Source organism: Octopus bimaculoides, chromosome 3 (genome assembly GCF_046866305.1).
Source record: "Octopus bimaculoides isolate indiv1 chromosome 3, ASM4686630v1, whole genome shotgun sequence".
NCBI classification, from domain to species: domain Eukaryota; kingdom Metazoa; phylum Mollusca; class Cephalopoda; order Octopoda; family Octopodidae; genus Octopus; species Octopus bimaculoides.
In genome coordinates, this window is record NC_142930.1 from 34,208,310 (window position 1) to 34,227,169 (window position 18,860).

At 37.0% G+C, this 18,860-nt stretch overlaps 1 protein-coding gene across 16 annotated transcripts in view; it reads right to left on the minus strand.

Annotated features, from left to right (window-relative positions):
• Positions 1-18,860, minus strand: part of LOC106870925 (uncharacterized) — a 402,450-nt gene that overhangs the window by 53,946 nt on the left and 329,644 nt on the right. For 8 of the 16 annotated variants that reach the window (XM_089348795.1, XM_089348794.1, XM_089348793.1 and 5 more), the window contains one exon: positions 17,586-17,633. The exons of the other annotated variants lie outside the window; for them this stretch is intronic. In XM_089348795.1, the coding sequence (XP_089204921.1) occupies positions 17,586-17,633 (48 nt within the window). The remainder of the gene's footprint in view (positions 1-17,585; positions 17,634-18,860) is intronic. 16 annotated transcript variants of the gene reach the window in all.

Consider the following 18,860-nt stretch of genomic DNA (forward strand, 5'->3'; position numbering starts at 1 on the left):
CACCCGTCATCAGCGTGTGGCAATCACCGGCTAGGGAGGAGAAGTGATTCCGAACGCAAAATACTATGTTTTTCCAGTGACAAACCGTCGCTGATCTCGAAAAAGGAGAAACAAGCAATAATAAATCTCTGAGCGAGATGTAAACAGTAGCAGCACAACTTCGTGACGTTTCTCTTTTTTTCGAGATCAGCGACGGTTTGTCACTGGAAAAACAGTATTTTGCGTTCGGAATCACTTCTCATCCCTTCTCAATGATTTCTCTTCGCAAATACTGATCGGGCACAGACAGTGTGTCGTTAGCCAGCTAAACGAGATGTTTTCCTGGGGCTATAAACTACAGTAGCATCGTCCCATATGGGTTAGCTTCATTTAGGTGGCAAATATACTTCACGATGTCGTGCTGCTACTGTTTACATCTCGCTCAGAGATTTATTATTCCTACATATATATATATATAGACACTTTCAAATTTATCAGAATATCGGACTGAAGATTTGGAATAGAGAAATTTTCATTCTCTTAACCATGAAACGATCGTATCCGATTAACTAAAGACTTGTTTTGTTTATGCTTTTCCCTCCGGTTTTTTGTTCTAGGTGTGCCATAAATATCGCCATCCGTTTAGAGAAAAATTTGTAGTTTAGAATCAGTAGTTCTTTGACTGCTATTTCTAAATTTTCAGTATGTTGGAGAAGCAACTCAATGCTAATCCCTGTATATTTATGATGATAAATGGTTTTACCGATAAAGGTTTTTTCATACTGAACTACTTGGCAAAATTGTTAATTATTAATTCTATTATTAATTGACGATTCCCTGCCCTTATTCTTGTATATTTTATATATGTATATATATGTAGACACTTGTGAGGTCTACAACTAATATGTATAGTGCATACATATTATGAACGATCATTGTAATATCTTGATGTTCCACGAGAGAAGTTGTAAATATTTCATTTTTTTTTTATGTGGTCTGTTTGTGGCTAATTCTTCCTGTTTGATCAATCTGTATGGACATAACGTCATAGCACGGATTACCTGTTGAGTCGCGGTGCACAACCAGTTAGATGAAGTAAGATTGCATTATCTAGGTTGATGTGTGTTTGTCTACTCACACACAGATAGGCAGATACATACACACACACACACTTACACACACACACACTTACACACACACACACTCACTCACAAACACACACACACACATACGTCTTATCATTTTAATTGGATATATACGCACATATATGTAGATATGCATGTATGTATGTATGTATGTATGTATGTATATGTATATATATATATATTAGGCAATTAGATATATTTAATATGTTTTATGTTAATAAATGCTATTTGTAATATTTTACAGTATCTTTTCGTTTAGTTCCTCATTTACTCTAAGAATTCATTATTGGATTTTAGATATTAGCTTTTTTCAACCTCATTAGTCTGTTTATGAAACACAAATTAAAAATGTCCCAATATATACTGCTCATGTCTTCTTCCCCCTCTCTCTCTCTTTCTTTCTTTCCCTCTCTCTCTCTGTATATATATATATATGTGTGTGTGCGCGCGCGCGCGCGCGTGTATATGTATATAGACATGTGTGCGTGTGGCTATGTGATAAGAAGTTTACTTCCTAACCACATGATTCCGGGATCAATCTCACTGTATGATACTTTGGGCATATCTCTTCTACTATAGCCTCAGTCCGACCAAAACCTTGTGAGTGAATTCGGTAGACGGAAACTGAATGAAGCCCGTTGTATATATATTATATATATTTTTTCTCCGTGTTTTTCTCCATGTCTCCGTATTCTTTCTGTTGAAGAGCGTAGCTCGAAACGTCAAAGACTTTCCGTATTCCCGAGCGTCATACTAATACATCCTTTTGTTATTTACACCACCTGTTCTCGTCTGTTGTTTTTTCGTATATTCTCCCATATATATATATATATATATATGTGTGTGTGTGTGCGTGCGTGCGCGCGCGCGTTTCTGTCTGCGTTTTAATTATCCCTCACCACTACTTGACAACAAGTGTTGGTGTGTTTACAGAAGATGAAATAAGACGAAAATCATGTCTAAGTATAAATGAAACTGTGTGTGCTTATCAATATAAATAAAACTGTTATATGAATGGATAACGAGATACATCGGGGCACTGATATTTTGTCAAATGACTAAAGGCGGTGCTCCAGCATGGCCATAGTCAAATGACTGAAACATGTAAAAGAATAAAAGAATATACCATGTGTCCTAATGCTTTGAGTATTATACTGGCAACACTTTTTGGACCCAGCATTAGATGCAGGCAATAATACACACGGTTTAATTATGCTACGTTTCTAATCCTCAAAAATGTCCTATATAAAAAAAATGTGTGTTGTCCTTACCGCCCTAATAACAAATAAAGGGAAAGATTATTGCCTTCATATATTTTAAAGGTTAATACGTGTAGTCAAAGTGGCCGGTTAGTTAAAACATTGAAGAGGCAAGCCCATAGATTGGATGTTGCCATATATTTCCTATGTTCGGTATGGCTTTAGATTAATTTTCTATTTATTGCGAATTAGAGTTATAGTTACAGGAGGATGTTAACCTATTTTCTTTTTTTGAAAACAACGCAAACGAATAACCTCAACAAACATCATATTATTTACTAAGTCATAAATCGGCGGTTCTCAATGGAATTTGTATAAAATAATATTGAGGAAAGATTAAAATTATTTGGAAAGATTAAGACCAGAAACCAAAATAATTATTTGTATTTGAATTAACTGAAATAGTTATATGTGATAATACTCAAATATTGAGTAAAATTCCGATTAGATATATTATGATAAGATAACAGATTCATGGATCATGAGTGAAAATCTGATGTTGGTAATTCGTTGTGGTTCTGCTCACAACATTTCACTCTTTATTGTGTTAGTTTATCTAGAAGTCAGGAATGTGAATCTGATCATCTAACGATGTCTAGCATCAATAGACTCGGTTTGTCTAACGACTGGATCCAAATTCACCTTTTGATTGTGAATTGCCTGTGATGGAAGTGTACACTACACCCATAGCTATCAATCAACTGTCTCATCCACGAAGAATTCTTAACAATACAGAGGTCGAGTTGATGATATACAGCAATAGTGAGGCATTCTTTATGCTGGATTTGTAAGCTGAAATACTGAAGTCCCTACCCTGTATATTAATATTCTCTTTTGTATATTAAGCTTTTACTGAAGCTAAATTAGATTTCTGATTCCGCTAAGGCAATATTGTAAAACTATATTGAGTTCGTATACAGTGACGAGAGGTGAGTCCTCACTTTTCGAATAGTGCCGACAGAGACTATCCCTAGCGTCATTGAATTCGTTTCTCATCTATAGACAGCCTATGCTATGCAGTCTATAAACAAGGACAAACTGTTATAGGTTTCCATCAACAGAAAACCACGCCCATTTTCTTTAAACCCATTTCTTCTCCATCTTCCTCTCCCATTCTCGTTTACTTTCTTCCTTTCCTTCACCTTTCTTCCTTTCCTTCACTAATGTTCACTCCTTCTCATACCCCATCATTAACACCCAGCCATTCACTCACTAACAACCTAAAAGACTCCGTCCCTCCGTTCCTCCGTTCCTACCACTCTCTATTCAACCCGCCTTTTACCTCCGCCATCTCTCATCACTCCGCCATCTCTCATCACTCTGCCATCTCTCATCACTATAAAATTCTTTTACTTACTCCTCTTTCCCCCAATCTAACTGAAGTCAGCAGCACAACCGAGTCTCTTTCTATGTATTCGTGCATGCAATATTTGATCTCGTCTCCACGCCCACCCACTAAAATTGTAAAATGCCAATCCGCCAACCCACCAATGATTATCATCATCACCATCATCATCATCATCATCATCATCATCATTATCATCATCGACGTCGTTATTGTCATCGTCGTCCCTCCCCTTTTTTCCTCCACTCCCTCTTATACTCCCCTTTCCCTCCTTGTCTCTAATTCTCTTCTATTTTTCTTTTTGCTTCTTCTTTCACATTTTTCGTCCATCACCACCACTACCAAACTCCATGTAGTCGTTCGAGCTCCTAGAAAGAGTAGCCTAGTCTCATTGAAATCACACTTTACTATCTTAAACAGGGAAAAAAAAACATCTTGCGTAATGTAAACCAATGTACACAGTGACTGAAGAATATAATAACAAAAGTGAGACGATCATGGCTGGAATGCCTTTTGGTCATATACGGCTCTGCTCATTCAGAGTCGACTTGGACAACAACAACAGTAGCAACAATAAAACCAATTCCACAAGGCTGAGACATGCGCGAACTAACACAACTGCGGCAGTGGATAATATGAAGGTTATTATTAAGAACAAAATATTGAGTAACTTACAAAAAATTAAAGCGGCTCGTTTAAACATACTTCTTTGTAGAGTTAGCACATCTCTTTTTGAGCAAAGGATAGGAAACAAAATGCAAAGCAATTATACTCACTATTTCAAGATAGAAAGTATGTATGTATGTATGTATGTATGTATGTATGTATGTATGTATGTATGTATGTATGTATGTATGTATGCATGTCTGTATGTGTGTCCGTATGAACTTAGGAAATAACAATGCTTAACGACAAAACTAACTTGCTAACAAGACCGTTTAACAAATAACAGCCATTATTGCTCTAACTATAGTAGCTGAAAATTAACTATAACAAGCTATACTAACTTTCTGCTTAGAAACTATATTCCTCCCGCCTTTCTCTCTGTATATATATATATATATATATATATATATATATATATATACACACACATATATTTTTTATACACACATATATACACATACGCACACACACGTACATATGATTGTGAATATATATATATTTATGTATGTACACACACACACACACACACACACACACACACACACACACACATCAGTACTTAACAAATAAGTAACAGCTGAAGTGCATTCCCAATTTACTCCAATAAACCCAACCAGCTAATTAACAACTCTTGTAAACTATTAAGGTCTATTGATTAAATTATATCTATTACTAACTAGCATTTAAACATACACTACTTATCAACTGCCTAACTATTATTAAATATACACGCCATATTAACTGTATTTACTAACTAATTTATATGATTACAAGTGTTTTAAAATATTTTCTAACTGCATTTATTGAATCACAAGTTAAATGATTGTTTAACTGACTAATCAGTGAAGTTATATTGCCGTTATTGTAAAACAACTTATTTTTTTTGTTTAAGTTTGGTCAAATTATAAGAGGGACACAGGTATAAAAAGAGGTCTGGATTGTTTTCTTTCTATGTTTGTTGAGTGAATCGAAACTAGTATATTACCGATAGTTATTGTATAGACATGGGAATGATGACATCCAAAGTGAACGTTAGCAAGATCTTAACTTAAAACTCAAAGAAAGATCAGTCCAGTAACTACACTGTTTCTATCAACTTGCTTTTAACTGTATTATGTAAACTATATTATTGAGACTTATTTTATGAAGACACGAGAGATAGAAAGCAAAATTGGTTTCTGGCTGGATATGAACTCAGAGCAAAGAGGTTCGAATCTAGGTAGTGGATATATTTCGCCCTTTTGTTCTTTTGTTTCTGTTATCTTTAATAGTGCATTTGATATTAGAAAGCGGTCTGAGTTGTTTCTCAAGTAGAAAGGTAGGTCGGTGACAAGTATGTATGTATGAATGTATGTGTATTTGTATGTATGTATGTATATATATATATATATATATATATATATATATATATATATCTATATATACACATATATATATATATATATGTATGTATATATATGTATATATATATATATATATATATATATATATATATATATATATATATATATATATATATATATACACCACTCCTGACATGCTAAGACAGTAAGTGCAGAAGTCAATGAGATATAATGAGATTGTCTTTCACTAATTGTTATAGAATTATTCCTGAAGAAGACAAAAAGAAAAAAAGTCATCGTTTGTTTTTGTTAAATAAAGGAATCTGCCACTGCCTGTCATCACCTGTCGTCGACTGTGATCGCCCGTCTCCGCTTGTCTCCGCTTGTCTCCGCCTAACTCTGTCTAATTCAACAGGCATTAAAAAAATAAAATGAATTAAGAAAAGAGCAAAAGATAATTTTCCTTTTTTAGAAAAAGCATGTTCCGTCGATACTACGGATTATAGGACAACACTAAATATATTCATTTTTTTCTATAAAGTGTGTCAGGCCGAGCCCATCTCTCACTGAGCTATTGTTCAGACCACCTTTTATAAATGCAGAAAAGAATGTTTGAGAGAGAGAGAGAGAGAGAGAGAGAGAGAGAGAGAGAGAGAGAGAGCGTGGGTAGAGTTGTTGCATTCACACCTGTTTCATACCAGATCAAAGAAGTCGAGTTTGGTCCAATTTCACTTCACTTACATCTGTAGTATTGTTACGTATAATGCGGTATAAGGGGCACGGTGATTGAAGAAAAAAAAAAGAAAAATTAAGAATTGAATAAAATTGTACCTGAAGCTTATCACTTCCCCACACCTGAGGGATTCATAGGATTGACAGCTTAACTTCAGCTTCCATAGCAATTTGGCTGGTTATAAGATATTTGCCCCCTCATGGATAACATACTAATATAGTGTAGGTAGTTTTTCTTAATTGAGGATTTTAATTCAGATGTGAATCATTCCTGATTAACGGCTTGTTATATTGTGTTATTTCTGCCATGTGGTGCAGCTGTTGATCTTGCAATGGGTAGGGACCAGAGGAGAAAGCTGATCGTCCAGTGCTGAGTACACGTTTTCGACTACCTCTTAGAAAAAAGATATAGAAGAAAAAGAAGGAGAAAGAGGAGGAGTAGGAGGAAGAGACATGGTTGTGCAGCATTAGTTGAACATGTGACAGTGTGAGGGCTTTGGCACAGACCTGTGTGATGACTTGATACTTCCCTCTGCCAGCCATCGAAACGTTAATTATGCAACATACTCAGCAGTGAACTTTTATCTATATATGATGCTTATTGTAGTGTGAGTATCTGCTCATAACTACAGATCATGACAACTGAGAATTGTTCAGCAATGATAAGGTGATAGAATTATTAACCTCTGGATCCATTCGCACTCCAATTCATTGACATAACAAATTTTCCACTAGTTAATACGAGGTCACTTATAGCGTTCTGTAAATATTAATACACTAACACTTTACTATGGTCTATTTAAGTTCCACACATACCATCTAAATTAAACTAACAAATGTGCATTTACTGAATTGCTTTTCCCTTGTTATACGTCCTCATATATCACTAGACTCTATTAAAAATTTATTGATATGTAATTAAAAATATAACATCCTGTTTGTATTTGTTAAGCGTTTTAGGTTATGCAGTATGCCAACAAACAACAATGTCTCTGAAGGTTAGTGGATGAACATTTGGAAAGTAAAACCCACACGACTTATATCAATAATATAAGTGGAAAAGAAAACGTATGGAATAAACATTCATTATTTGAAGATAATACGTACAAAGCTATATATATTGCTCGTAAATTGAAGCAAATGCTTTAAAAATTTTAATGAAATGCATACTATTTTACGATCTATATTTTCTTGGGGGTTCGGTGTTTTTCAATTAAGATTGAAGAAATTCTTGAATTTTATCGAAATTTGGAACTTTTTGTCAACTAGTGATCTGTTTCTGAATCAAACTTTCTAAACTAAAATTAGAAAAAAAAAAAAAAGAGTGGATGTATTTTTGAATATTTCTTATTAAGTTAGTAGAAGTGCCACATTTCAAACTATTACGTACATAAGAAAATTTTCAATATTATTTCTGTCTGTGAGCAGTTACACTTCAGTTCGGATGCAAAAAAATGTTTTTCATCAATGTGTTTGAGATGAGTAGTACTTAATATTTGTTTTACAATTCCTGTGACATGAAACTCTGGACTCTTAATTCACTTCCGTAGCTTCTAGGCAAATAAATATATATATAATCCGCATTATGTATTAGATTCCATTTCCTTGGCGCGCGTGCGTGTGTGTACAGAGAAGAGGGAAAGAGAGAGAGAGAGTATAATAGAGACCCTCAAAATACCCCATCTATATTAAAGATTCCAATATACATATCTTGTGAATATTTATTTATGTGTAGGTAAGCAATAAAGCACACATACACATTATATAACATAGGCCATTATATCATGAAATATGTGCGTGGTCGTTCATCTTGCTTGAAATAGCAGTCAAATCATCCTCAAATGAAACCCTACCACCTTGAATAAGGAAGGGACATATTGGATAATATAGTACTACATATCACTCAAAAGGTATGGTGCTCACGCTGGAATGCCTTTGATTATGAGTCAGCTCAGTTAGCACTAGCCTAGAGTTAATCATCATCATCATCATCATCTTTATTATGTAGACCTATATTTGTTCGACTATATGTATGTATGCAAACAAGATTTAGTGTTTGACTGAAATGTCATCTTTGTATCAGATAAAATAATGGCGGACACACGTGAAATATATCTGATTACACACACACACACACACATGCACGCACGCACGCACACACACACACGCACACACACGCGCACACACAAACACCCCCACACATTTAAAGTCACATAGAAATACATATAAAAATGATTGCACCTATTGTTTTCCCCCCATATTCATGATTTTGCTCCAATTCATACCTAATGTGATATCTAATATGATTTATCGCCTGTTACCTTTTCTCTTACAGCCCCAATAGAAGGTTGTTCTATTAGATTAGATAATAGATCAACTTTTTTTTCTTACATAGACTGTCGTGAATTCTCATACACTTGCAATACTTGTCAAAAGTTTCGTTTAGTGATTTTATAGTGAATACCGCATTCGCCGTTAGAAGTTGTTACGCATAATATAGGTTTCGAATTTTGGTACAAGGAGCGGAATTTTGTGGGAGGGGGAAAATCGATTGCATCGACCCCAGTGCTCCACTGGTACTTATTTTATCGACCCCGTAAGGATGAAAGGCAAAGTCAGCCTCGAAATGCCGCTAAGCATTTTGTCCGGCGTGCTAACGATTCTTATTTCTTTATTGCCCACAAGGGGCTAAACATAGAGGGGACAAACAAGGACAGACAAAGGGATTAAGTCGATTACATCGACCCCAGTGCGTAACTGGTACTTAATTTATCGACCCCGAAAGGATGAAAGGCAAAGTTGACCTCGGCGGAATTTGAACTCAGAACGCAACGGCAGACGAAATACCGCTAAGTATTTCGTCCAGCGTGCTAACGTTTCTGTCAGGTTCATCGCTTTATATTTTAGCATAACATTAAGAGCAATGAAAGCGGTGAGCAGCAGAATCGTCAGTACGCCGGGAAAAACGTTTAGCTGTACTTCGTCCGCCTTTAGGTTTTGCGTTCAAATTCCGCCGAGGTCGACTCTGCTTTTCATCCCTTTCGGGGTCTATAAATTAAGTAATGTATTTTAATTTTAATAAAAAACAAATACGAAGACAGGTGTAGGAACAACAAGCAAGTGTATTAATTTGATGCTCGGGAAAAACAGAAATGTCTTTTACCCTCCGAGCCCACGCTCTTCGACAGAAAGAAATAACAAGAAATAAATAGAGAGAGGGTGAAGAAAAACGTGTCGTGTTCAGTGGTCCAGCATGGCGAGTGATTTGAAAGAAAAAGGGGTTGGATGAAAGGGAGATAATTCACGGTGATCTCAACAAGAGGAAGTGTGCTAGATGTGTCTATGCATGTGAGAAAGGTGTATGTGAGTAAGTGTGTATGGGCGAATGGGAACGAGTGAGTTTGACGTATATGCATGTGTGACGTGTGTGTGTTGTGTGCAGCAGTTGATGTGTGCTTTTTCACGTAGTGTGTGTATGTGTGTGTGTGTGTGTGTGTGTGTGTCACTGTGACCAAATAGTGTGTATGTGTATAATACATGTATGTAGACGAAAGTTTTCTTTGTCTATGTGTGTTGCGTGTGTTTATGTGTATTGCGTGTGTATGTGTATATATTGTCTGTGTTCAGGTATTATGTGCTTGTGTGGGTGTGGGAGTATGCATGATGGTGTGTGGTGTTGTACTGAGTTAAGCAGTGTGTGTGACTACTGAGAAGTGTGTGTGGAGTGGGAAGGTGTTTTGTGTGTGTGTGTAATGGCGTGTGAAATGAGTGAGGAGTGGACGGTGTGTATGGGTGTATGTATAGTGGTAGTGTGGGTGAAGGTACCGAGGTGGGTGGTATGCGGGTGTGTAGGTGGAGAGTGTGGGAGGTGAGTGGGAATCCGTGTCGGATTGGTGTCAAATGAAGAGAGGAGGTGAGTTGAGCCCATATGGCACTAAGGTACGAAGAGAGAAGATTAATTCCTCTTCACGATGTAGACAGGAGCCCGGGTGGCCCCTGTGCAGAGACAGTCCGAAAACAGATAGGTGTTGTAGTGAATGACTGATAGAACGGAAATAGCACGAGACCGGGTGTCATTACCGAGTCTGATGACCCGGAAGTGCTCCACGAACTGGTCAGCCAAGCGGCATCTTGTTCGACGAATGTACAGAGAAGGACAGAGAGAGCAGGAGATGCAGTAAATGACATTACTAGAAGTGCATGTAAAGGAGTCGGTGATATGATAAGGACGGTGATGAGTGCCTGTGACGATGGTGGTGTTGGAGAGGTGCGACAGTGTAGTGGGAGCAGGGAAGGCGCCAGACTAGGATGCGGGGGTACAGAAGAAACTGTGGACCACGAGGTCACGCATGTTATGGGCTCGTTTGAAGGAGGGAAGAGGTATGTTAGAGAATATGTACGAGGTGGAAGGGTAGGTCTGGAGTCGCGGGAAGGCTCAGAGAATGGTACGTTGGAGGGGTAGGGTAGAGGTGGGGTAGGTGAGGGGAAACAGGAGACGGGTATGGGTGGGGCGGGTATGAGGAGAAAGAGCAGAGGCACGGTCTACAGATTGTGCCCGGATAAAGGCAGTGTGGATAATGGTGAAGGGATATCTACGTAGGAGGAAGTGGCGAGTCATGAGTTGAGACTGAGTCTGAAAGTCATGGTCGCCATTGTAGAGCTTACGTAGACGGAGGAATTGGGAGTAGGAGAAGGAGAGCTCAGTGTGGGTAGGGTGGGAAGAGGAGAAGTTAAGGTAGGAGTGTGAGTCAGTGAGTTTGTAGTGGATGGGGGTTCTGAGAGCGGAGTGGTGGATGTTGACAAATATCGAGAAATTCAACAGAAGAGTTAGAGAGAGTGCACGAGAATTTGAGGGCAGGATGGAAAGATTGGACAAAGGAGAGAAAGGATTCCAGTTGTTCGTGGGGGAGTGAGGTCGCGTCAATAAAGTCATCGATATAATGACCGTATAGCTCAGAAGTGGGACCAGTGAATTGTGAGAATATTTGAGCCTCAACGTAGCCAACAAACAGGTTCGTATAGCTGAAGTCCATTCTCGTTCCCATGGCCACAGCCGAATTTTTGTTGGTAAAACTCCCCTGCGAACGAGAAGCAGTTGAGGAAGAGGACAAGTTCGACCAGTCGAAGAAGTGTGGAGGTGGCAGGTTGAGGGTCAGGCCGAAGGTCTAGAAAGTGTTTAAGCACAAGAAGTCCTTCGTTGTGTGGGATCATCGTACATAAACTTTTGATATTAAGAATGAACAGAAGTTAAGAGGGACCAGAAGGGAAGGAGAAAGAGTTAACCAGACAGAGAGCATGGTTGGTGTTGTAGATGCGGGAGGGAAGCCACTAGGGGAGCAAGGACACGGTCGAGGTATTTGGAGATCATTTCCGTGGGGTAGTTGCAGGCGGAGACGATGGGGAGGCCAAGATTGTTGTCTTGTGAACTTTGGGAATGAAGTAAATAGTGGGGATGCGCGGAGTACGGACAATGAGGTTGGAGGAGGTAGGAGAGAGACGGGAGGAGGAAATGAGGTCACGAATAGTGGATGACAAAGTCTGTTGGTAGTTACACGTGGGGTTGGAGTGCAGAGGGTAACAGAAGATGTCTTGAAGTTGGCGGAGAGCTTCAGCTTTATAAAGGTCCGCGCACCATGACACTACAGCTCCACCCTTTTCGGCCGGTTTGATGACAATATATATACATACACACACACGCACACACTCATATACACACACGCGCGCGCACATACACACATATACATACACGCACACACACATATATATGCGTACACCTGTCTTTATGTGCTTAGACGTGTATAACCTCGCCATTATTTAAGCGACGATTGAATAACTATATATGCACACCCATACATACAATTATGTATGTATGCATGAATGTATGTATGTATATATATATATATCATTTTATACATTTTTACATACACTTACATTCATATACACATAAAACTACATACCACTCCTTAGTCGAGAATTTATTTGCTTCTAACAAAGCTTTCTATATTTCTTTTGCGGTCAGTTTACTGACAAGCAAACTTATCTGTTCACAAAAATTACGTTTAAGAAATTTACACAATTCTGTGCATCACATTCACTAGAAATTGTTTATTTAGAAAATAATGACGAATCTGAAAATGTTGTTCAATTGTCGTAAAATAATCACAACTGGTTTGCAAAATACCTTATTTATTTTGCTATTTCCGTTATCTAACTAAAACGATGACATTATCAATATTGAGGGCGGCGATAACAACAACGATGACTCCTGGAAATCAAATTCCCCTTAAACTGGCAGCCAAATACCTCTCAAATCTAAACCTATTAACTTTTAAAAAAATGAAAGGGAGGTCATATTGGATAAGCTGTCTGTAAGCAAATGACGTGAGAGTTGGGCTGTTTTTGCTCTTAGCTTTGCTCAGTGGCCTATATTCTGATGTTAAAAAGCAAATGTAAAAAGGACAAAGCAGCGAAGGAGCTTCATAAACCAATGAAAGCGTGTCTATGGGGTCGCTCGATCTGCTACAAATAGCAGCTAAATTTTTAAATCGCACCACAGACTTTATGAAGGAGGACATGTTGAATAAGTCGTTGACATGCTGCGTCCTGAAAAGACGAGATGATGATGATGGTTGAATGTCTATCATTATATATCTGCTGGATCATCATCATCCTCATCACCACCACCACCACCACCACCACCACCACCACCACCACCAACAACAACAACAACAACAACGACAACCACAACAGTAACAACAATAACAACAAAGATGATTGTTACCTCAACCACAAGCTTCGAAACTTGGACTACCTCCTCACAGTGTCGAACAGAGTGACTCACTTTGACGATAAGCAGAGTGAAACGATTGCTATTGCTACGTGAATATATTACACAGAATAGGGTTTTCGGTGTTTTCGATTGCCGAGAGGAGTGGAAATATTAACATTTTGAGATTGTGCTTTTCAATGGAGAACAGAGAAAGATGAGCCGTCGTAGGCAAAGCTGACGGTCATGAATGAGCACCCTCAGATATCTCTTCTCCATTGCAATTATTCACTGCCTATAACAAAACCAGCTAAACCTTCGTCTTTTTTTACTCTTTTCTCAAGTACAAGAGTTCAAAACAATGATTGTTCCATTTCTCACGACTATCGATCGCATTGAAATTCTACGAAACCCACTCTTGGATTAACTGACTCTGATGTACACTCCCGCCAGTTATCTTGGGTTTCAAAACTTTAGCATATTTTATGGTAAACTTCACTTATTTCTGAGTCCTTAATTTACATTGGTTTGAAGAAACATAGAAAATATTGATTTGTTGCATTACAAGAGCAGAAACATACATACATACATACATACATACATACATACATACATACATACATACGTACATACACATATACATGCCATTACTGGAACTGTAAAGCTTTGTAACATTTTCCAGAAGTTTATCATTTAAGTATATATGAGCATGTCTAGATATGCAAGTATATGCATAAGAAGACGTACATAAAAAGCATAAAAATATGCACGTATACATACATACACACATACATGCATGCATGCATATATACATACACACATACATACATACATACATAATACATATATACATACATACCCTGTTGTTGACGTTGAAATTCGAATGAAGGAGCCTTGGATCTAGATTAGAAACCGGCTCTTTCTCTATTGGTAAGAAATCTTGAAATAAAACTAACAATGACATACATACATCGCACACACACACACATACAAATATGTATGTATATATAAACATATAGGCGCACATACAAATAAATATGGAACTTTAATAAGTTTGAAAATAAACTGCTAATAGATTGCGTATGTGTGTTTGTGTGCATGTGTGTGTTTGAGTGTGTGTGTGTGTGTGTGTGTGTGTATGGGTGTGTTTGTTCATTTGTGTGTGTGTGTGTGTGTGTGTGTGTGTATGTGTGTGTATGTGTGTGTATGTGAAAAGGGAAGGAAATGGAGTGAGACAGAGAAACTGAAGGGCAATGTTGAAAGAGCGATAATTTAAGAGAAGTTAAGAACAAAGTGACCAATATCCTGCGTCTCACACCTTTCTGATCTACTATCACTCCTTTACAAAAGACAGCTTTTCGACATCTGTTTTTTTTAAAAAATTCTTCCTGTTATACGCTAGAGGGATCTCGAACTCGAGATTTTTTCTTCCTACATTACTGTGGGACAGTTTTTATTTGGAGGTAAATTCTACATTGCTTCAAAACAAGTAAACAAACGTCGATGCTTATAGCTCTAGAATCTTGTATACGTGTAGTGTATGAATATGTATGTATGTATGTATGTATGTATGTATGTATGTATGTATATATGTAATTATATTCGTTATTTGTTATATAGATGTGTTCGACTAAAACCCTTCATGGCAGTGCCCCAGCTTGGCCACAATCAAATGACTGAAACAAGTAAAAGATAAAAGATATATCGAAACCTTAATGATATCCGTGGGGAAACAGATGATGGATGTATGTTGGATTGCTAGTATGGCTGTTTTTGTATATATGGAATAGTATTATAACACGTCCTTTTGATATATATATATATATATATATATATATATATATATATATATATATATATATATATATATATATATATATATTGTACTACATTTTTTGAGAAAACTCAGAGGCTGTTTCCCCTCTCTCTCTCTCTCTCTCTCTCTCTCTCATTCTCACTTGCTTTCCCTCATTGTTTCTCTATCTCTGTGTATCACAGTATTTCTTTTCTTTCACAGCGTGTTTTGTTTATGTGTGTGCTTATGATGTCAGTGTGTTTGTGTGTGTCTATCATCACATGTCACAATAGTATGACTAATTACAGGTATTAGTAGCCAGAATAAAAATGCCCGGGGAATTAGTAAACCAACACACTGCTCGCTTATAAAGCTCAGTTAGACTAGACTACAGTGGCGGTGGCGTGAAAAAGTGGCAGTTAGCGATTGATGTCTTCTTAAAATATTCGGATTCCTTACACGCACAGGACATTGATTTCTGATCTAAGATGCCTTAGTCAATCATGTCCAATCCAGTATTTAGCGACTCAGAAGAAGAAACAGCAAATTCGACCCTAGTAGATAATGAACCAAGAATGTAAAAGTATTTTGTCTATCGCTACCACCCCTTTATACACATACACGTATGCCTACTCCCACATGATACAAATATCTATTGACCGATGAAGACTTTTGCAAATTAATTAGCTTTATCAAACTGATGTCTTACTCCGTGATTTCTTGTAGATTTCTTGTACGTAGATACTTTAATAGCACGAGTTCTATTCGATAACCGCTTCGCTGCGTCACGCACGCATAAATAGTATCTAACTTTTTGAGATTTTCTTTCTTTCTACTATAGGCACAAGGCCTGAAATTTTGGGGGAGGGGGCCAGTCGATTAGATCGACCCCGGTACGCAACTAGTACTTATTTTATCAACCCCGATAGGACGAAAGGTAAAGTCGACCTTGGCGGAATTTGAACTCAGAACATAAAGAGCCGGAAGAAATACCGCTAAGCATTTCGCCCGGCTTGCTAACGTTTCTGCCAGCTTGTCACCTTCTTTTTGAGATCTTCTGCAAAAGCAATGTGGTTGCACTTGCAATCAGAGTAGCCTTTGACCTAATTTAGCACAAGATCCTTCAGACTATGTTGCTAGCCATTGTATTTCACCTATTCATCTTCGACAGAAAGTTTTTTGTATGGCCGCTTCTTGACATGGCCTTCTTTGCGTTACATTATGTTTGCTCTGATTGCACTCTAGAGTTCACTTCGTGCCCTAAAGTTCTTCTTCTGAACATTAATAACCTTCATGCTGTCACTTCTAACAAAATCTCTCTTACAACGACCGCCATCTGCACACGGCGTAGACAATGTGTGTTCCTCATACGTTGCCTCCCATGAATGGCGACTTCAAAAACATCCTCCGTTAGGAACTTGACAACATTGCCCAAAACCAGTCTCTAGAAATGTCAAGCAAATAATTTTGTAAAACTTCTCTCTCCTTATTCACGTACAACGAACAGCTAACTAAATGCTCACATTCTTAACAAATGCTTGGCCTGATGATTTCTTCAAGTGTCTTGTGAGACTTCAAATATATAAGATTTCGAAAACTACACTTCAGAGGCTAAATATTATCTACAGATCTAGAAAATACTTTGATAAATACTGAATCTATTTACAAAATTCAGCTAAGGCTCGCACTGGAGTATTGCTCACATATATACATCAATTATGCTGCTATGCACGAAAACATCGTAGATCTCATTTGTAAAAGGTTATTCATCTGATTGGCAGACTCACACCACTGATGTGTTATTTTTTCTGTCTCTTCTAGAAGTTGTATAATTATGAGTGCTATTTTGAATTCGCACACCATCTTCAACGAAGACTGCTTTTGCAATTTTTTTGCAACTGCTTTTACTTTTTCCACCAATCTGTTATGTCTCGTTCTGGAAACACTGCACTAAAACTTTTTACTCTATCCTTCCTACTCAAAAAGCGTTTTGTAAAATAATAATCACAATAATCCTTTCTACTGAGGCACAAGACTTGAAATTTGTGGGGAGGGGCTTGTCGATTTCATCGACCTCAGTACTTAACTTGTACGTTCTTATCGACCCAGAAACAACGAAAAGCAAAGCAGACATCAGTGGGATGGGAACTCAGAACATAAAGAGCCGGAAGAAATGCCGTTAAGCACTTTATCCGACACTCTAACGATTCTCTCAGCTTGCTGCCTCATTAATAATAATGCAATAAGCCATAATAGCAAACAAAACTATATATATATATATATATATATATATATATATATATATATATATATATATATATATATATATATATATGTATGTATGTATGTATGCATGTATGTATATGTGTGTGTGTGTGTGTATGTATATATATATATATATATATATATGCATATAAATTAAAATTTTTACAGGTAGTGTATTGGACAAGAATACGTTAGAAAGGTTAAAAAATAGTGAGAAAAGACAATTCAGAGAAAAATCTAATGTAAATCCCTACTTTATGGTCAGACCAATTGTTAAGCACTGGACATACCTGATGAGATAGGGGTGTTTTGGCAACAATAGAGTTGAGACATCGTATCTGCCAAGGAGATTATTGAGAAAGAGAAAATAAAAATAAAATTAAAAATCTAAACATTTTATGTATGGTGAAATTGGCTCAAAAATTATATTTATCGTTTAGAGAAAGAATGGCTTCCGAAACTGGGAAGAAGGTGAGGGGAAGAACAGCAACTTACAAGTTATTCTCAGACTGCATATTTGTAAATAAATGGTCTCTGCTAAAAGCATCCATGAGCGAGGTAATGGTGTCGAATCAAGCGACCGGTTAAGTTCGCTGCTCAACAAGTACAGTCCATCGGGATTTAGAACAGTTTTAATTTCTACCGAAATTTCCTCACGGGGCTTGGTTCTACTCGGACTTATGGTAGAAGAAACTTGTCCATGATACCGTAATAAAGTGGTGTCAAACTCGGAACCACTATATTACGAATTGAACTTGTTAACCAAATGACCACGCCTGCATCCTATATTATTGCTCTTAACATCATTCAGAAAAAGTTCGTTATTTTAAGAGGAAAATGCCATAGCGAGTGGGCAAACACGATGCCTGTTGTAGGAATGATTAGTAAACATTTCCAGACTAGTAGCCAATATACTTACTCCCGGTGGGACTTGATTAATCGTAAAGGGTGAACATATATTTTCGTAATGGTCAAGTTTTAATACACAAATTTATTACACATTAATAATTATAGACATAAATCCAACATATTTATTTATAAAAATTTAAACAGAATACAGCGAGAATGTTTTAATAACAAGAAGTTATATCATATCGATATCCATTAATTTTCAATAGCTAATTTCTAGACATATTAAGTGGGCGGCGGTGCACGCTTTCCAGACTCTTCCATATCTATGTTGTGGTTTAGGGTTTGACACAGTCCAATTAAAGATTAAGGTGGATCCTCATTGAAAGAATATCACAAAGTAAAAAAAAAAAAACAGGAAAAATCTAAATGAAAATCTTTTGATACAAATAAAGCTGTGAAAACGATATAACAAATACACTATATTTCACAGCCACTTTGCATTATGTATCAAAAGGGTATTTTCTTTCAAATCTTTCCCTCATTTTGTGTCTGAATAATGCTGTCTTATAAACTGCATGGATTTTTTCACGTTTCATATGTTAATGTGTCATTAAACTGTCATGTTAAGCATAAAAAATAATAGGTTATAATAACTTTAGTTCAAAATTTCCTCTCAACACAGTGTAAGAAAATATATATAAATACATTCCTCA